Source organism: Sciurus carolinensis, chromosome 1, assembly GCF_902686445.1.
Source record: "Sciurus carolinensis chromosome 1, mSciCar1.2, whole genome shotgun sequence".
Taxonomy (NCBI): domain Eukaryota; kingdom Metazoa; phylum Chordata; class Mammalia; order Rodentia; family Sciuridae; genus Sciurus; species Sciurus carolinensis.
Genome location: NC_062213.1, coordinates 60104385 through 60126430, shown reverse-complemented (window position 1 = coordinate 60126430; position 22046 = coordinate 60104385). Strand labels below are relative to the sequence as shown.

The 22046-nt window shown below is 33.6% G+C and overlaps 1 protein-coding gene across 4 annotated transcripts in view; it reads left to right on the top strand.

Moving 5' to 3' along the window:
• The window catches only part of Hnf4g (hepatocyte nuclear factor 4 gamma), a 135061-nt gene extending 114717 nt beyond the window's left edge, over positions 1-20344 (top strand). For all 4 annotated transcript variants that reach the window (XM_047563715.1, XM_047563694.1, XM_047563704.1 and 1 more), the window contains 8 exons: positions 3856-3950; positions 6613-6719; positions 8525-8680; positions 11683-11770; positions 14898-15050; positions 15178-15414; positions 16454-16576; positions 19831-20344. In XM_047563715.1, the coding sequence (XP_047419671.1) occupies positions 3856-3950; positions 6613-6719; positions 8525-8680; positions 11683-11770; positions 14898-15050; positions 15178-15414; positions 16454-16576; positions 19831-19952 (1081 nt within the window). In that variant the 3' untranslated portion in view covers positions 19953-20344. The remainder of the gene's footprint in view (positions 1-3855; positions 3951-6612; positions 6720-8524; positions 8681-11682; positions 11771-14897; positions 15051-15177; positions 15415-16453; positions 16577-19830) is intronic.
• The last annotated feature ends 1702 nt before the right edge of the window (positions 20345-22046 follow it).

The window sequence follows — 22046 nt, the reverse complement described above, 5'->3', positions numbered from 1 at the left end:
TTCCTTGTGTCTCTTTATTGTTTTACCACATGTTTGTATACTACTAAACATTTTAAAATCTGTACTTAAATGGTTTCTCAATGTATGAATTTTTCTCTATGTTGATTTTCTTTTTAGTGTTGTATGACAGGCTGGAACTTTAAAAACAAAATTGTAAAAATGCAAATGATTTTGGAGATTGTGGGTTTCCATGAATGAAATTTAATTTTTGGTTCTAAAATTTAAATTGTGTTTCTCATGCTACCATTTTTTGCCACTGAATTAAGTGTCTTGTCTAAAACTTACTTACCTACATTTTTGGCGTCACACATTTCACGTAGTTTTTTTTTTTTTTTAATGTTGTCAATATCACAACACAGTTTAGATTTAGTTATTGCACTCTAATTGTCATGACAGTTCTTAAAGGCATATTATATCTAAATTGAATATGGGCTATTGACCAAAATGAATAACAGAAGAAAATCTCTATTTTGCTCTGTCAATGAAAAGGATGTTAACATTTATACATTGTTTTAAGAAAATGGACATTTGAGAAGGAGTTAGCCCTCTCTCAAAGTGTCATTTGATTTTCCAGGCTGTAATAAAAGTTAATATTAATACATAAATTCTGAAATGTACCCGGGTGCGATGGTGCACGCCTGTAATCCCAGGGAGTCTGAGGCAGGAGGATGGTGAGTTCAAAGCCAGCCTCAGCAAAAGTGAGGCACTAAACAACTCAGTGAGACCCTGTCTCTAAATAAAATACAAAATAGGGCTTGGGATGTGGATCAGTGGTTGAGTGCCCCTGACTTCAATTCCTGGTCCCCTCCCCCAAAGGAAAAAAAAAAAAATTCCTGAAAAATTTACCTAGTGTTTACTGGAAATTTTTTCAGGGAAGTTTGATATAGGCTAAAGGCTAAAAGATATATCAATTATCCACTTTAATAGCTTGGTAAACAAACAAAAATTTATATTGACATGGGCTTTGCTTATATAAATATAAAAATTCCAGAGGTAAAAAGTAGATCAATGTCTTCCATCATAAGCATTTTCTGTAGGAATACCTTAACTATTGAGCACTCCTAAGAAATTAACAACTAAAATAAAAGCAAAATAACACATAGACATTTTTAGGAATTAGGTGATCTGTTAAAAGTGTAATATGCATATATGAAAAATGGCAATTCAGACACCTAAATCCAAGAACAGCTTTTAAGAAGCTGATAGGACCAAAACAAGGGCTTTTGGGATTTTCACCTGGTCTGTATGGGGATGGTAGAAAAGAACTGCTCCCAAAGCAGCTTTTAGAAGTTTAGAAGATATCCTAGTAATATGTATGGTTAAACTTCTTGCTTCTACCCATAATGCATGCTGCTGCCAACCTAGCCCCATTTGCTAGTTTTGGTATTAAGCAAATGCTATGGATTTCCATGTAGAAAATAGTTATATTGGTCCAAGTTTAGGGGCGTAAAGTGTTTTTGACCTAAGATTGATTCATTTCTTAAATTCAGAAATTCCACTTCCAGGTTCTGTGACTGCTCTATCACACAGAAAGCCAGACTTTTCCTTCTAAAGGGAAACTGCTGTTTCAATACTTCTCATGTGATGCTTTTGATAATGGCTACTTATAAATTTCTATGTGCTGTATTAGATTATAATTTACTTGAATGGAAGAGAAAGGTAGTATTCATCTGTTTAATCTGTGCACCAGGATTTTATATACTGTAGGTACTTAATACTATGTTTATTCAATTTTGCTACTAATTTAGTGTTGATTGCCTATGTTCTCCTTACTGTGATGTTTAGCCATCTGAACCTCTCTCCTGAGTCTTTTCAACCCTCACTTAAAATGAACAGAGTTTTTCCTCATTCTGAATACACATCTCTCCTTTAGTTCATTTGAAGTAGGCTTTACTTCTTGTCCTATATTAAGTGGCCATTCATGTATTTTTGTGGGGGTTTGAGGACCAGGGATTGAACTCAGGGGCACTTGACCACTGATCCACATCCCCAGCCCTATTTTGTATTTTATTTAGAAATAGGGTCTCACTGAGTTGCTTAGCACCTCACTTTTTGCTGAGACTGGCTTTGAACTTGTGATCCTCCTGCCTTGGCCTCCTGAGTCCCTGGGATTATAGGACTGTGCCACCACACCTGGCTACCATCATGTATTCTAAAGAAAAATTTTATAGGTCACAAAATACGTATCTTTATTTTTTTCATTTAATAATCAATTTCAAATGATCAGAATGTATCAATGACTATGGATAAGAATTTTGAAGAAATGTTATTGTTTATTATATGATTAACATGTACCCCAAACTCCGAAGTACATTCACACAACATCCTTTTTAAGGCAAGACATTTTTCCCATTTTACAATTGTAGATTGATGTCATTTAATGTCCCCAAGTTCTACCAAGAGTGAATGGTGAACTAGTTTTAGAACAGACTGTATTCTGTTGTTTTTTTTAAGTATATAATACACTGTTTTTTAGCATACTTGAATTTGTGTGACCATCATAACAATAAATTTAGAACATTTTCATACCCGATAAGGAAATCTTTAGCAATCACTTCCCAATTGCCCCAGCTCCTTCTTCAACAATGACGTAATTACTAATCTTACTTAGAAGATTAATAATCCTCTTCCGAATTTTTCTTTTTTCTTTTCCTCTCTTTCGGTACCAGGGATGGAACCCAGGGGTACTTTACCACTAAGCTACATTCCCCAGCCCTTGTTATTTTTTATTTAGAGATAGGGTCTTGCTAAGTTGCTTAGGGCCCCCCTAGGTTGCTGAGGCTAGTCTTGAATTTGTGATCCTCTTGCCTCAAGTTCCTGAGTCTCTGGAATTACAGATGTGTGCCACCATGTCCAGGTAGGCCATTTCATGTATATGAAATCACACAAATATGTGACCTTTCGTATCTGTCTTCCTTCATTTAAATTAGAAATATGTTGTAACAAGTATCGGGACTTATTTCTAGTTATTGACAAATAGTAAGATTAATTGTGTGGACATACCACTTTTTGTTCATCTGCTTATCACTCCACTTTTGACTCTTATGAATAATTCTGCTATGGACAAAAGTTTTCATTTCTCTTGAGTATATCCTAGCATAGACTTACCATCTCATACGGCAGCTCTGTGTTTAACTTTTTGAGAAACTGCTAAACTTTCTTCCTAAGCAGCAGCAGCAGCATTTAATGTTGTAAGTAGCAATGTGTGAGGATTCCAAGTTTTCCACATCCTCACCAACTGCTGGACTGCCTGGTTTTTTAAATTACAGTCATTCTAATGTGTGTGAAGTAGTACAACCTTATGCAGAAACTACATTCTCAATGATGTTGTCAATTGTCTTTTGATATGCAATTCAACTCTGGGAATTGAACCCAGGGCTTCAGGTTCTACCAGTGAGCTGAAAACCCAGCCCTGTAATTTGGCATTTAGCATAGATTTCAGTTGGAAGTGAGGGCATTGAAAATTAATTGAAGAATGTTTAAAAGGAGAAAATGTACAAAAGCGCAAGTAATGGAGTTCTGATACTTTCTCTAACGCATTGAAATCAATTAGCATTAAGCAACTAGAATTTACATCAGAAGATTTCTCAAACTATATTTAATTTCATGACATGATAGAAATGATCACGAACACTAGCCAAAACTTAGTCATTCAGTTTTATTTTATTATAAATGTGAGAGGTGAGGTTTATATTTTCATATACATGCTGATCATGAGCCTGGAAATAGTTAATTGTCTTACACATTCTTTCTCTTGAGCCAAATTGGACTATACTAAAATCCATTTGTTTGTATATTTTCTTTTTTGAAAAATGATGATTTGCTGTAAGCTAACATCTTTGTTTGATGTTATAGGTTCAGTCGCCAATGTGTTGTTGACAAGGACAAAAGGAATCAATGTAGATATTGTCGATTAAGAAAGTGTTTTCGAGCAGGAATGAAAAAAGAAGGTACTAATAATGATGATGATGATAATTAACATTATTGATGAAAAATGGCATACACAAACATTCTCATTAATTACAATAACCTTTTCACATGAGTTCTGATTTTCCTCAATCTAGTAGTGAAGAATCTGTGAAAGAGTTCTTTGAGTTAAAGAATTTAGCCCAAGACCCAGCTAGTAAGTGGTGGAGCCAGTCTTTATCCAGCAATTGATTATCTAACTACTGACACCATTCTCTTCAACACTATGCTATTGCTGCCTACAAAATTATTATCCAAACAGCATTCCAATATCCAGTTCAAAAGATTAATAGCAAAATCTATGAATAGATTGAAAGTATATTTTAAACACATTTTTATTCTTAATAATAATCAAATATCTTTATTCATTTTATGAACATTAATGGAACATCTACTTTTTCATGTGCTCATCCATCTAACAAATAGCTATTGAAGACTGCTATTTCCCAAACACTGTTCTAGGTGTTGAGGTTTCAGCACTGAACATAATAGACCAAATAATCCTCCGTCTTAGAGAGGTGATATTCTAGCAAGTACTGAATATAAGCAGAGACAATAGATTGATATGGTATTTTAGTATATATTAATTTCATTTTGATCCTATTAAACAATCTAATTATATTCTGGTACATTCTGAATATGGTTAGTTTAGACACAAAAGTGATGAACACATTCTAAACATTTGGCAGGTATGATAGCTATAAGGTTTTATTCCTTTCAGTTTTGCTATATGCCTATGTCTATCATCTATAATGAGCTATTGTTCACAAGTATATCATGAGCTTAAAAAGATCAAAATAAATAAAATCAGTATACTAGCGAAGTTAAAATACATAAAATCCATCTTGAATATAGTTCGTTTTTTTCCTTTATCTCTCAGTATTTTAAAATTGTAAAAAAAAAAAATCCATTAGCATTTGTCAAGTTGCTAACCTTAAAAGAAGATGAGAGAAAAGAAATTTACAACATTAAAGCAAAACAATTTTTCATTTCCAAAATGACATTGCTACTGTCCTAAAATCTCTATTGTGTAGTTTATGGGATTAATTACATACTTTGTCAATTTTCTGCATCCATTCCTCCTTGATCCCCAAATTTTACCTCTACTAAATTGTAAACAAATAATAATCCTATACTTCCTTTATGAATTTTACAATTGATAAAATTAATTTTTTTTTCTAAAATACTGGAATTATCAACTGGGAATGGTGGTGCATGTGTAGAATCCCAGTGACTTGGGAGGCTGAGGCTAGAGGATTGCAAGTTCAAAACCAGCCTCAGCAACTTAGCAAATCCCTAAGCAATTTAGTGAGACAAAAATAAGAAAGACTGGGGATGTGGTTGATCATGTAAATGAAATTTAAAAAAAAATAACAAACTTCTTAATTTTTATTTCTACATATGCATTTCCAAATGAGTCAGTTCAGGTTGAAAATCAATAACACTGACAAAAAACAAAAAAACACAAAACAGTACTCTTCCAGTAAATGTGATATTAAAAAAAAATGTTAATAAATCACTCCAACTTGAAGACTACTTACTCTCTTATAAAGTGAAAAAGTCCAGTATTTTTTCTTCTAATTTAATGGACTTCATAATTAATAGTAAGTTTAGGGTCTCTGTTATAAGACTTTGGTGTTTTTCTATAATAAAATAATAATTGCCAAAAATTTGATAGTTTAACATTCTATCTTTCTAGCAGGACAGACTATTAACCTAAATAAGAACATTAACCTAAATAAGTTAGATATCCCAAGCCTTGTTTTTCTCCTTGATAAATGAAAAATAATTTTGCCTTCTAAGTTTTGAAATCCACCTTTGACATCTGACTTGTTTTATTGTTTATATGAGTATTTACACAAATTTATAAGCTAATTCTCCCCTTTTGACTCTTCTTTATATTTAAAAATGTAATTTGCAGCAAGGGATTTGGAAAAAATACATTTTTTCTTCCTTTCCTTCCTGAAAAAAAGGATGCAGTTCCAGCTCTCTTTTCATATATTTTCATATAATGTAAGAGCCTTTTATTCCAAAAAGCTGTCACTCAAACCTCAGTCTTTTCATTAGATACTGCAGACTCACGCAGCTTTTTTTTTTATGCTATAAATTATCTCAAGGACAGTATTTCATAAGAGATCATAATATTGCAATCTTAAAGACATCTAAACCAAAATAAATTTACTTTCTATTTTGGTAGTGTTTATAGGAAAAAGAAAATAGAATCTCAAAATCGATGACTCATATCTTCTGAGAGGGAATACACTCTTATCTTTGACCTGGTCAATCTCATAGGTGACACTCTTACTCTAGTTAGCTTATAGTTTTATTAACTTTGAGAGAATAAAAACCAATCTATTAAAAACATAATATGGCAAAACAGGTTGACCAATGCTTTCAATCATGCTCAACATCATGAAGTCCCAAAAAACAGTATTTTATGATCTCCAGTGACAATGACAAGTCCCTAGCTACTCTGACTTTTGAAAATGGTACAGAATGAAAAGATCTTTAGTCCTACTTTCTACCACCAAGATTTCTTAGAATGACATTTTCTTGCTTTTTGTAATTTTTTTTTAACTTCAAACTGTATATCATGACACATCTTAAAGAGATCTGACCAGTAATACTCTGCTTTTTCTTTCTTAGCTGTGCAAAATGAACGTGATAGAATCAGCACCAGAAGAAGCACATTCGATGGCAGTAATATCCCCTCCATTAACACACTGTCACAAGCTGAAATTCGGTCTCGCCAGGTATGCACTGCATGTTAGCATCCAGCTTTGTTTAATAGAATGAAAAGTCTATTTGCATGTGAGCATAATGCTAAAATAATCAGTTCATCCAAAGATGCTCATCACTAAAGTCAATCACACCTACTCAAGTTTAAGACTTTGACTTGGTGAGCATTCATGGGACTGCTGATTTGATTTTGACTTTTTTTTTTGAACAAGACCTTATTATTAAAAGAAAAAAGAAATGAATTTCAGTTTAAGATTGGGGAAAAAAATATTTGTTTATAAGGTTGATTAAAAGTTCTTAATGGCCAGGCCCAGTGGGGCAAGCCTGTAATCCCAGCAGCTCAGGAGGATAAGGCAGGAGGATAGCAAGTTTAAAGCCAACCTCAGCAAATTAGCTAAGCCCCATGCAGGAAGGCCCGATCTCAAAATAAAACACAAACAGAACTGGGGATGTGACTCAGTGGTTAAACGCCCCTGGGTTGAATCCCTGGGTACTAAAAAAGAAAAAAAAAAAAAAAAACGTTATTAATGCATACCACAATGTTGCGGAGCAGAGTATTTTATATTATTGGTTAACTCTGTAAAATCAGTTGCTATAAATTTTGGAAAGCATAGTGAAGACTTGTCATCAGAGTTTCTTTCTCTGAAGATGACTTCTGAACTCAGGGAGTGACCTTGACGTCTTTGGAAACAGGTATTTAAATGCATATCCAGAATTAAGAAAGCACTGAAGAAAATAGCTTTATTATTTGAAGTTTCTATGATATCAGGTCTAAAATTTTAAAAATAATTAATTATATGTATAAAAATAAACGGTTTAAGGATCCTATGAGAAAATTCTTTGAACTAAGTTTATTTTAGCATTACCCTTATTAGAAATGTTAATAATATTTTTCTGTTATAAAGTAAAAATACTATTTTTATTATAGAACAAATTATGAGATAGGTAAGTAATCAGTTCTTATAAAGAGTCAGTGAGACTACTTTCGTTTTTGATAATGCAAAGGTAATATGATGAGGTTAACATTCCCATTATCATCATTATTACTTGAAGATTACTTGATGGTCCAATAAAGCATTTAGAGAATGGCTTAAGGGGAAACCGTGAGGAAGTATCCAGGTACACATGAAGACATACACAAATTCTTGTTCAAAAACAAAGTTCACAAAAACTTTTAGGTTGTATTTTCAATCACATTTTAATACCACTTATTTATAGAGTTCAATATTATTTGCAGTTTTAAAAATGTATCATACGTTAAGCTCTTCAACATTGCTGACTCAAGGGTTGGTTATCTTAATTTTATTTTGATGGGCTTTTATTTAATGCAACATCATAAATATTTCTGGTTTCTTGTCAAAATCTTTTCTTCCCAATTTGGTAAACTTTATTTACTAGATAAATGTTTTTTGCATAAGGATCAACAAATTGAAGATGAACTTCCTAAAGGGAATTTTAATTTTAGTTAAAAATAAAAGCACAAAGCATATTTCATGTGGAAATTACCTATCTCTTTATGCAACCTATTGAAGTGTGGAACTCCCCCAAAGTTTTGATAACTCAGTTTAAAGATTGGATCTTTAAAATAAGATACTGCTCTTAGAGTGTGGTGCTATATATTGAATGCTTTCAATTTTACTTGAAAACTGATAGGTATTTTATTTCTCAATTAAAGAATGTTTAATATATTTCAAGATTCTGTGACAATGATAGAGCCTGCTTTAATAGTATTTACTTCACACGGTTATGGGGAAAAGGAGAACAATGGCTATGTATTATTTTAAATGGTAAAGGAATATAATGTTCTTCTTAATGCCAGATCTCAGCTTCAAGTCCTGGGGCCAGTACTGACATAAATGTTAAGAAAATTGCAAGTATTGGTGATGTCTGCGAATCTATGAAACAGCAGCTGTTGGTCTTGGTAGAATGGGCTAAATACATCCCAGCCTTCTGTGAGTTACCACTGGATGACCAGGTATAAGTTGAAGAAATTATGACTGCTTTAAAACAGATTTTAAAAACTTCCTATAGTTTTTGTGTCCCTTGAATCCGATTTGTAACACATTTACTACCTTAAGCAATGGACAAATTACCTTGTGAGAAAAGGATTGGTCTTCTTATCTTTTCCCCTTCTTGTTCTATCCCAAGGCATTACTATTTGACTTCTGTTTTAGGGGTCTAGCAGACTTATTGATTGGATAAGAGTTGATCAAAACAGTTTTCTGCCCTCTTGGAGTTTAACTTATGTGAAGGAGAAAGACTAGCAAATAACTATCATTGTGAGTCAAGGTATTAGAAGAGTAAATGTCCAGGCATAAATGGTATATTGTGGTGTCTTGGGTTTCCCCAAGGTCCCATATAAAATCCCTCAGAAATACCTGGCCAGGCCTAAACAGAAAACAAACAGAGTGTTGGAGTCTTTGTGGTGCTTTATGCAATTAAAATATAAGTTTTGCCCTTTGGGCTATTAATTTTATTCTAGCATTTATTATATAAAAATTACATTTGTGTTAAAAAAAAGTCTATAGATTCATGATCTGAAGTCTAGAAAAATAGTGAGAATTAGATACAGTCATCTTTTCCTAATATATACATTGTTATATTTTCATACATGTTGAGATATTTTAATTAAGAATTAAAAGTTTGAATATCCTAATTAGTCTATGAAGATTAGATTGTTTCACATTTATTTCAAACTCTTTGTATTAGGTAGCATATATTTTTTTAAGTAGATGAAAATCATTTGAAAATTTCCTTTCTTCTCACATTGAGAAAAATAACCATGATAAGTGCTATACACAGTTATATTTATATACCTTTTGACTGGTGTTCTTTACCTTTGATACACAAAAACAAAGAAATAATCAAAGGGGAAGGGCATGATTATGCAAAAGTCATGCAAAATATTTACACAGAGAACAAAAATCATCCTAGGAAGTGAGCAGTTATATTTTTAAAAGAACATTTTACCTGGTAACAAGGAAAAAAAAATACTGTGAAATCTGAAATCATTCTTAAAATGTTCTGTAACTGCCTTCCTGGAATGAGTCACTGTTATTGACATGTCATAAAGATAGCTTGACTGAGAAGGTTATGACAGAATGAATAATGCTACATTGCTAAAACCTACTAGTCTCACCCCAAGCCATATAAGTAAGGTTATGTTATTTATCAGCTTTATATTTTTATTATCATTCTCGTTTAAAAGTTGCTGACTTTTGTGTGAAGACAATGATTTAAATATTGGGAAACAGAAATCCAGTAACCAGTCAAAAATGGGTTTTGTGTGCTAACTGATACGACACATTAACAGTATGACATTAATAGCCACAGATTAGTGAATGTGTATTGTGGATAAGGCATTAGGGAACTAGGTTTAAGATACATTATCAATCGCATTATTTTATTTAATTCTTTCAGGAGATCTGTGGTGTAGGTGTTATCTCCATTTTACAGTTTCTGAAACTGAACCCTCAATCTGTTAAATTCATTCCATAAGTTTATCCACTGAACACTTATTAGGAGACTCCTGTGCAGTTTTAGGAACTATGGGTATTCTGCCGGAAAAATACAGATTACCTCACTAGTCTCATAAAGTTTGTTTTCTATTTGGGAGAGACAGACAATAAAAAACATACAAATTATGAGTAAGTTAATTCTAGGTGGGGATAAGTTCTATAAAATGCTATAAAATGACATAGAATAAGTTGTTAGAAAATGACTGGGGATGGAAGAGATATTTTATAGTGAGGATCAGAGAAGATAGTCCCTTAGACCTGTATGACAAGGGATCAAACACAAGAAAGTGTACTGGGTCCCGGAACAGCATGTCCAAGGGTTCTGAGTCAGGCAGGAGCAATGTGAACAAGGAGTGTTTCAAGATAAAGTCAGAGACATGGGGGTGGGAGGCAGAGCATGGAACCTCCCCCATTCCTTCCATCACCTGGGAGGTCAGGATTCTGAGTTTGGATTTTATCCTAAGAACAATAAAGAAACCATTAAGAGTTTTCAGCAGAGGGGTGATATTAAGAGATTACTATTCTAAAAATCTCCCTTTGAAGGATGATATAGAAGGATGTATGATAGAGGAACCAGAAGGAAAGCAAAAATACCTTTTGAGCGTATGGGTATGATCCAGGTCACAGATGACTAGGGCCTGGACTCTGGTAGTAGCAATGGAAACTGAAAACAGTGGATGAACTTGGCTTTTATTTTGAGAAGCAGCACTTAGATTTTCTGTATAGTTAGACTCTTGTTTGGATGTAAACAAACACTTTGCACTAAGGTGATTAAGACATCAGAGACGCTTGACTTTGGTATGCATTATATTTGAAATGCTTCCTATGCTTCCTCATGGCGATGCCAAGTCTGCAATTGAGTATGGGAATGAAGCTCATTTCAGAGCTTAATGCAAAGAATCAGAAACTCAATCTAGAAGGTGGGAGAGCCCAGACCTCTATCTTTTCTTCACAAGTCCTCGTTTTGCTTTTTTTTTTTTAAATTCAGTTTATTATGTGCAGGATATTATGTTTTACATAAATTTTATCCCTTTGTCTTCATGAGTAAACAGATTTTTTATCACCACTTCCATTTTACAGATAAAATCAAATGAGTCCCAAACATACAGGTGGACCTAACCAAGGTCAAAGGGGTAGTAAGTGGTCACCCTGAGATCTCAGCTCTAGCCTGATTCCGTTTACCTCCAAAATAGTGAACTGATCTGGTTTTCTTCTCATACCATTGGGTCACTTTGTTAGGTAGTTTTAGAAATTTTCAAAATAAATTCTATTGACATCCTAGGATAGAAAGCTAGAAGGCTTACTGATAGCAAATGCCTATGAATATTATAGTTTATTAGAACAAAATGAAAAAATGCCCCATGCTTAAAGAACGCTGAAAGTTAATCAGACTCATATTATGCCATCTTTTAATCATTATGTTTTATAATTAATTGTTAAACTTGGAATTTTCATTAAGGTGGCCCTGTTGAGAGCTCACGCAGGGGAGCACTTACTGCTTGGAGCTACAAAGAGATCCATGATGTATAAAGATATTTTGCTTTTGGGTAAGTATTTTTTTTTTTTTTCATTAAAGGAGAAATTGTGCTGTTTTCGTCGTATAATAATATGCAGGATCTATTTGGTGTGTCAGCATTCACAGACACTGTCAAAGTGCTCTTGCCTTGCAGGGGGGCTTAACCGATGGTGTCCTCACTCAGCTTTATACTTTCTTGCTTCAATTGTGTGTAAGTTCAGAGAGCAGTGAGATGATCAGGGACTGTTAAGATTTTTTAAAAATGAAAAGGAGATGTTACTCAATAAAAATAATATTGAAGTATGCTTAAATCTCAGCAGAACAAAGAATTAGTGATTTAAATGACCACCTATGGCATCCCTTATATTTTCACATTCCTTCAGTATTTGTTTAATAACTATTTTGTACTTGTTAACATGTTTATCCATTAAGATCTCATTGCCCATAAGATGCTGTAAAGTAATCAGAGAAAAATGTTTGGTGGAATGTCTGAAGAATTCTGAAAAAAGTGATAGAAAAAGCCAAAGAGGATGGCAGGTAGAGAGGGGAAAGACACAGAGGAAAAGATTTGTTTTCATTCATTGTTCCAATTCTTCACCTTACTTAGTTCATAAAAATCAGATTTTGTAGTTACAGAATGGTGTTCAGACATAGTATTTGGGTTCCTTTTGACATAAATATACATAAAAGGAATTTGATTTCAATCTCCATTCCTCCTGTCCCTTCCTGTCCTCCTCCATCTCCCTTTTCTCTCTCCTCTACTCTTCTGATCTTCCTTTCAGTCCTTTAGTTATTTGCTTTTGATTGGTATTTCTCCATATACATAAAGGAGATATTCCCTTTCATGAATTTATATATGTATATAACATGATTCTGTTAGATTCATTCCATAAATTAGATTTTGAGTATTGAGATCCTTCTAATGTTTATTAGATTTACCTCTCCATGATTTGTGCAAAATGAGAACTAGAGTAGTTTGTTTATTTATTTAGTACTGGGATTGAACCCAGGGACTTTACCACTGGGCTACATTCCCAGCTGTTTTTATTTATTTTTTATTTCAAGACAGGGTCTTGCTAAATTGCTGAGGCTGGCCTTGAATTTGCAGTCCTCCTGCCTTGGCCTTCTCAGTTGCTGGACTTTCAGGCATGTGCCACCTCATATGGCTGATGAGTTTATTTTTTTTGTGATAGATGTTTTGGTCTCAAATATAAATGAATGGAACACAATGAAACAATAGCTAAGGTTTCTTGAGGGCTCCATACATAAATGCTCTACTCTATGTGCTTTACATATACATAGCTGCTCTCATTTAATCACTAAAATAGGTATTCTTCTATTCAGTCCAGTTTGCAGTTGAAGAAACAGAGGCAGAGAATGTTCACCTAAGATCACGAAGCTAGGAGAGAACTAGGATTCTAAACCATATCATGTGACTGCAGAGACTATGCCCTGAAATTCTATTAAACATTTCTGCATTCCTAATAAGCATCCCAAATAGTGTTCTCCTTGTAGATCTGAATGCAATATACTCTAGAAAACCAAATGTCTGTTATATCATTCTAAATTATTTTACACCAATTAATTAGGTAAAGTTAAACTTTTCGTAAGAAAGGGCAAGACTCACAAACACAGAAAAGGGTAATTATGTGAGATGATGGATACATTAGCTTAATTATAATAATTATTTCCCAATGAATGTGGATATCCAAATACCAAATTGCGGACTTTAAATATGTACAATTTTTTTGTCCATCATACCTCAATAAAGCTGGGTGGAAAAAAAGAATGGGGCTACATTGAACGCATACTTTTGGACGTATTGTTACTCTGAAGATCCTTGTTAGTCAACTTCCTGTGACTATGACCTGAGATAATCAGCTTAAAAGGAAGAAAGGTTTATTTTGGCCCACATAGTTGTGGAATTTTCAGTCGGTTGGTCCTGTCACTTTGGGCATTTGGTGAGGCAGAGAGTCATGGTGTGTAGTACAAAAGAAGTGCTCAGCTGGATGTGGTGATGCACACGTGTGATCCCAGCAGCTTGGGAGTCTGAGACAGGAGGATCTCAAGTTCAAAGCCAGCCTCAGTGAAAGCAAGGCACTAAGCAACTCAGTGAGACCCTGTCTCTAAATAAAATACAAAATAGGACTGAGGATATGGCTTAGTAGTCGAGTACCCCGAGTTGAATCTCTGTTACCAAAAAAAAAAAACAACGAGATACTTCCTCTGTGATGGCCAGAAAGGAGAAGGAGAAAGAGAGAGAGAGAGAGAAAGAAGGACTAGGTCCCAATATCCTCTTCAAGGGCATGACCCCAAGGACCTCACTTATTTCCTCTAGGCCCCACTATTTAAAGATTCCATCACTTTCCATGAGCTGGCAAAGAAGCCTTTGGGAGGTATTCAAGATTCAAACTATAACAGTTGTCTTGGATGCAGTGGAAGAATTTGGAATATTATGCTTTTTATAAAAACAAAATAGTAATTTAGCTTTCTTTCAGAAACTATAATGCACATTCATCATATGGTAGCCAGAAAATTTCTAAGTTAGAAAGATCTTGAGGGGTTAGGTGATTGAGCTCCCTATACAAATGCTGAACTCCTTCCGGTTCAGCCCCTTACAGTGGTTATCCCACCTCTGTTTAAAGAAACCGGGAGGAGGGAATATACCATCCAATGAGGTAATTCATGAGAATACACACGCTCATTCTTAAAAATCAACTTCCTTTATTTAGACTTCTTAAAATAGTTCTTATTCCTTCCTAGGCCTGGGGCACCAAAGGAGTGCTGTTTATAATCCACTGTAAGCAAGGAAGATTCTAAAGGATTTGTATTATGTTCATTAATGAGTAAGACACTAATAGATGACTGACAAAGGGAAAGCTAATCATTACATTTTGATTCTCCCTTGTCAATTATTAGCTTGTTTGAGTCTGTACTTTTGTGCTATCATCAGCGACTGAAGTTGTTAAAATGCATGTGATCCCATTATCGTTATTGATCCTTTAAGTATTCTTGAGGTCTAACATCACTAACTTAACACCACTGAGGGATGAAGTACTAACTAAATCAAGAGTAGACCATTTTAAACATTGGTTTGTAAAAACTTAAACATCTGACAATTTGGATGAGGAAATAGTTCATTTTTCTTTTTCTCCTAGGAAACAACTACGTCATTCACCGTAACAGCTGTGAAGTCGAGATCAGCCGTGTGGCCAATCGTGTTCTAGATGAGCTTGTCCGACCTTTTCAAGAAATCCAGATTGATGACAATGAGTATGCTTGCTTGAAAGCAATTGTGTTTTTTGATCCAGGTTTGTTTTTCAAAATCCCCTGAAAAATAATATAATGAAAATTAAACTAGTTTTTCATATTAGAATATTTACTCTCACACTCTAGCTCCATTAAATCTTCAAATTGTTCTTTTTGTTTCTTTATTAGATGCAAAAGGACTAAGTGACCCAGTAAAAATTAAGAACATGCGGTTCCAAGTGCAGATCAGTCTGGAGGACTACATCAATGACAGGCAATATGACTCCCGGGGCAGGTTCGGAGAGCTGCTTCTGCTCCTGCCCACGCTGCAGAGCATCACCTGGCAAATGATAGAGCAAATACAGTTCGTGAAGCTTTTTGGCATGGTTAAAATTGACAACCTACTTCAGGAAATGCTACTGGGTGGTGAGTACATTTAAGAATTTCTATTATATTGATTTAAATCACACTAAGTAGGTTAGAACAAGTTTGCCCTATTTATTTACTTTTTGTCCATATTTATTTCATCTTTTCAAGTTGCCATATGTTCCTAATTTTTTTCTTCTTCTACCATGACATAATAAATTCAATTTGTTACATTTAGAAAGTCTGCAGAACCCATTAGAGTGGGGATAAAAATACTGGAAAAATTCAAATCCCCATTCTTACCAGAATCTACCATCTTTCCTCCACAGTCCCTATTACTTCCATTTTCAGATCTTTCCATGTAAGGTAAATAGAAATGTATTTCCTGCTTTTAGAACCTCCTGAACAGTGTGTGTGTGTGTGTGTGTGTGTACACATATGTGTATGTGAATATATATATATGTGTATATATATATCTATCTATATATCCTAATTTCTTTAAAACTTCAAGAATACAGGTATTGTAAAACATCCTAAACACACACACATATATACACTAAATAGCTTAAAAATAAATATTTTGCTCCTGGATTATTGACACAAAATAGTAGAAGAAAAAAATGAGATTTTAATGCTGTAAAAAAAAACGTGAGTAATAAGTTAAGAAACCATTTAAGCTTTGATTTAGATTAAATTTCCTTGTAAAATCACTATATTTATTTTTAGTTTTCTGGTACTTAATGTGTTTCTAATGATATCTTTCTGAAATAAAGGTTGATCATGGTATTAGGGTGATCACAAATACTGTAAGCTTGAGGCAAGTGATTCTTGGAATTGTTTTAATAATAGGCAGTAAATCTAATGATTCCAGGAAATGGCATACAAGGTCCATTATTAATATACAACATTATGATACAACATTCATCTAGAGAATGTACAGTGAAAGCTGACATTGTCTTTACTATGACAATTTACTTTTGAATTCTCAAAAAGCACTTGGCGAAAACAGCAATATTTAAGCTGTCAAATATTTGTGCCAAGATAAATCTGTCATTCTCCATAAACATCACCAATGTAAGCATCTCTTTATGTTCTGTAGGTGCTTCCAATGATGGCAGCCATCTCCATCATCCAATGCACCCCCATTTGTCTCAAGATCCATTAACTGGACAAACTATACTTTTAGGTCCTATGTCAACATTGGTTCATACAGACCAGATCTGTAAGTATCTAGGCTACTTTTCTACAACATTCTTAAAGTTAATTATTTGAGAAAAAGTTGTATTTGGGGAAAGAATTCAATAGTACCCAGAAATTGAAAAAAATAAAAAAATGTGTACAATTTTCTCTCCAGGACTAAAGTGTGGGAAATTGTTGGATTCAGTTAGTTATATATTCTTTCTAGACAAGATTTTGTTTCATAAATAGAAGATGTGAACTTCATGGGTTTTAGGAAGACAAAAGAACATACAGGTAGTCCTGGCTCTCCATGATGGTGCAGGACCATAAAAATGACCATATAATTTGCATCCATACAAAGGAATCCTTAACAAATCAGTGGGAAAATTTTGTTGCTTGTGATCTTTAAAAATGTCAAAACATTAAGAACTCACTTACCTATAGAGTATAAATATATAGATAAATTTAATAATGTTTTTTACTCTAAAACATTAGAAACATTGAGAATTAATGTTTTATTTCTTTTTTAATTGTGAAGTACAGTGAAGTACAGTGCTTTCTTTCTTCTTTTATAAATGTTCTCTGTGTCCCGGTGAATTTTACTCCTTTGGAAGTCTGGATCATTTTCCAACATTTTATCCTTTGTATGTTCAATATCCTGAAATATCTCTGAGAAGTTGTTTGATGTGAAGGTTTTCTTTTGCTCTTCTACTTTCTTTGCATAACAATGCTGTTCTTTTCATCACATCCATTTCCCTCATTTATGAGGACAAGGTTTTCTTCCATCAGTTCCTAGCTGCATTTAAGAGGCTCAGACAGTGGGGCTTTGTCCACATTCCCATGCTCAGCTATGTTGGATTTGAATTTCACTTCCTGCATTACCACAATTTGTTTCTTTGCTTTACTTTCATCTTAACTGGCCAGTTCTCTTTCAATTATTCATTTTTGTAAAATGTTATATGAATTTATCATTGGGAGATAAGGAGCCAACAGGACTTTAAACTTTGTTGTCAGTGTGTGGACTGAATAAAAGATGTTCAATGATCAATCAGACAGATGTGATCAGTAACTGATTATAAAACACATCTGTTATTTATGCAGTCATTTATAGATGGACGATTTGGTAGTGAAGTTTTGTATTTATGCAGTTACACACAGTTAATTGTGAGTTACCATGGGAATTGAACTTTGAACAATGTTGTCCCAAGAGTGGTACAATTTAAGCCATGGTAATTGTAATGTCTGTGTATCAGAGTTGTGCAAAATGAGAGCTGCTTCTCTTTGGAACTCAGATGACTATGTAAATACTAGAGGCTGTCAGTAGCTAAGTTAACTGGATGTTATTGCAGCTTTAACGCAGATTCTATTTTTCTAAGCCACTCTGGGAATAAACATTATGTTTGATAAAGATATCTAAATTGATTGCTTCTGAATTTATAGTAGTTAATCCAAGATTTACCTTGGATCCATTGCCTTTGAATGCCAAATCAGTTACCTCACTGAGATGACTTGAGTTATGTGATATAATTCTTATGTATATTATATATGGTTCCATTCCTATGAAATTCACAGTAGTCTTTAATAACCAGTTACAATGTGTGCTCCATGTAATGTAATAACAATTTCGGGAGTGCCACCTGACTGCTAACTAGAGGTAGGAGAAGTTGAGACCATAGAACTTCATGCTGTCCTTTAGATAAAAGCAGTGATAGAGTTTTGGGAAAATTGTATTCAAAACAAAATTCTTTGAGTCCATGAGAAATGGAATCGTTTGGAGAAAATATAAATTCTGAAAATAATATGGCATATTTAATCTGAGAGTCCCAGTGTATTTGAAAGAGATTGATTTAGGACCATCCTTGTAACATAATGTTATTTTACATTTAATAAATAAATAAGAGGAAAGAGAAGAAGAGATCCCAGTGTAAGAAAGTCTATGGAATTATTTTTCTCACAAATCAGTTATTCATAAACTCAAGAGTGAAACATATTAACAACATAGCAAGCATCGTAGGCATCAACTGTCAAGGCAGTTTGAGAAGTCCACTGCAGGAGGATCCTTTACCTTTTGAATGCTAATGTTCTCATATTGCTGTTCCTAAGATTTTAAGAATCTCATAATCACAATTTTCATTTTCCCCTCTTTCAACATAATATTTATGAGAATCACTTGTAAAGGTAAACTTGACTTTGCTTGTACTCATTTGAAATGTTTTATAATTTATGCAAAGCCAAACTCATTCAACAAACAATTTAATTTTATGCATATTTTTGACTTACAGAGAGGACCACTACAATTTTAATTCCATTCTAAATATCCAGAAATAATTTAAAAGGGAAATTTGGATATTCTTTTATCAATCAAAGTTAATATATTAATGAATGACTCATGAATGGGGACTTTTCTGGTTTTTATGTAGAGGTTTTATAAATTGAGGGGAAAAAAATTAAAACTCTATAAAGTTTACAGTGCCAAAGTCTGATCAAACATTTTCATGCTGTTAGTTTTGTAAACATGAAATAATTATTGAGTACTAAAATAATTTTTTTTTTAAATTGCAAAATAACTTCTGGATTATTTTATATGGTAAAAATTCCCAGTAGGAATAAATACTATTCTACACAATGAAGTATTCAAACTACAACTTTTTATATTCAATTCAATTTTTTATATTCAATTACTCAGGCTTGCTCTTTGCATTGAAGGGGAAAGGACCAGCAAGCTCAATTGTAATAGAATAATTGTGAAGCAACAGAGCCAGTGTATTTCAGATGCTTCTATTATAGCTTAGATTTCAGAACATTTATAAAATATTTTAATTCTAATTTTTATGTCATCTACTGTGTTTGAATTAGTAGACTCCAAATCAAATATATTTTAATTTTATGTGCATTTTGATTATAAACATTATGAAGATTGCTTTCTAATATTTGAAAAAAAAAAAAAACTAACATTCTGTTAATTTTTTCATTAACTTCTTTCTGCTGCATTTGTTAGGAAATTAAATACTCATGAGTGCTTTTAAGAAAGGCAGAAAACACCCAAAAGTGACTATGAAGATATTTTTGTGTGTGCATCATCTTTTGCTCTTTAATGCTTTTTGAGTAGGAAGATGAGCTTGCCTCTCCATTAGTAAGCCTATACAATGAAAATGCATTATACAAATCAGTACTTTACATAGGATCTTTTAAAAAACATTTCCAAAATGTAATAACGCATGTTGACATTGTGTAGGATTAATGTGGGTGGACAGGTTGAGTGCTCCCATCACAGACGATTCTATGATTCTTTTTCAGCAACTCCTGAAACACCACTCCCTTCCCCACCACAAGGCTCTGGACAAGAACAGTACAAAATAGCTTCAAATCAAGCTTCAGTCATCTCACACCAGCCCCTCGCCAAACAAAAGCAATTGTGAGAACGTGTTTACTTCTGAACGGCACTGCACAAGTGTGAAAGGCTTTTGGTCTTGAAATATCTCAGGATAGTACTTTGGGCAAACTCTTAGCCAAGGCTTCTTCATGGTGCTGTTATAAAATATTTGGTTTTCTTGTTTATATGCTCCTTTTGTTTGTCTTTGCTGTGGTGAAAACTTTCACGTGCAACCAATGTATATTTGAGTTTGAAGTTGTTTATGTAGTTTCCAACTGCCCCTGCACTGTGCCTGAACCAGTGAAATCTTATGTACTACTTTCATTTGTTTTCATATTATTAATTTAAATCTGTAAATAATTGCTTTGCTGTGATGTGATGCAGAACTAATTGTTCTTTTTGGCTAAGAGCAGATGAGAAATCCAAGGTTAATATGAAATGAACCAAGTTTTTTTTTTTTTTTTTTTTTTTTTTTTTTATAAATTATAAACTTGCAGATTAGAAAAATAAAGCAGTGACTCTAAAGTAGAGTACATTTCTTTGAAGAAGAATCACTTATGGGCATTCTGTGACTAAGAAGCATCTCTTTTGTCCATGGTTCTCAAGTTCAGTATATTCTTAAAAAGCCATTCTAAGAAAACTGTATACTCTTTGAAATATATATTTGAAGATGTAGTCTAAGGTAAGTTAGGATATAAGCTAAATTGTAACAAAGATGCCCCTAAAACAACTTTTAAACCAAGAGAGACCTTTATTTCTCTCTCCTGAAACAATCTAGAAATAGTCATTCATTGACTAGAAGTTAGCACAAGCAACACCCAGGGAGGCTGGCAGCATGGTCTTTGCATGGGAAGCCTGTGCCAGCTGAAGCCAGCCATCTCTGGGAGAACTGAATTGGGAGACAAATAACTATCTACCATACATGTGCCTCATTTAATTCTTATGGAAAACCTGTTAGAGAGGTATTACCATCTCTTTTAGAAATTAAGGAGCCTTTAGCTTGAGGGCTCAAGGAACATAACCAAAGTTCATAAACCCAAAGAATAAGAGGTCTACATGCAAACCCAGCCCTAGTCGAGAATACTTTTTTTTGGTGCATAAAGAAATGTGAGTTTCTTACAGGGTGGTGTTTAAACTCACATAAGAGTTATGATTGCCCATTATCCATCCTGCTTCTGTAATATTTACATAAGAGATGAGTCTGAAACTGTTGCAACTGAATAAGAAGTCATTTGTGTTCTTTTAATGAGAGAGTTTTTCCCCTAAAAAGTTGAAGACAATTCACTAACACATCAGAGATTTTGATGAGAGCAAAAACAAACTGGAATTGCCGACTTAGCAGATTTTCAAAAATTCAGAAGCTCAGGAATATATTGAATGTTTAATTCTAGACTGAGGAATACATCCCTGAAAAGTTGGTATCTACAGCACAAGTTTATTTTAAAACGTTTAAGAGTGGACTCATGAAGCAGTGACTCTTCTCTCCTCTCTCACTACCTGCTGAAGCAGGGGAAATTGGTTGAGTGATTATCAACAATACCTATAAAGGAAAAAAAGAGTATTCCACACTGTAAGATATTAAATCAAATGCTTTGTTTTGTTTTGTTCAGGGCACTTCAACATTTCTAAGATTTTGATTTCATAGCTACCACTTACCCTACGAAGAAAAAGATTGTATAAATGTTAACTAACTTGTTGGCTCTTAAAGAGAAATTGAAGTCTTTAAACAGAAAAAGTGTTATGTAAAACCTATCAGTGATTTAAGAGAACCAAAAATATTGCATCAAGAGCCGGTACCCTTGTGGAACTGTAAAATATATCATTAAATGAGAGATGGAAGAGGAAGGGAAGAGAAAGAGAAAAATCTTTTAACTCTAATTTTTTTGAAATTTACTCTCGTGTGTATTTCATGAATAGGAATTTTTAAATTTTCTATTTATAAAATACAAATATCCTTTTGGTTTTTGCTTACTTTTTTTTTTTTTTTTGTACTAGGTATTAAACCCAGGCAGGGGGCACTTAATCACGGAATCACATCCCTAGCCCTTTTTATTTTTTATTTTGGACTGATCTTGCTAAGTTGCTTAGGGTCTCAATAAATTGATGAGGCTGGCTTTGAATTCATCCTGCCTCAGTCTCC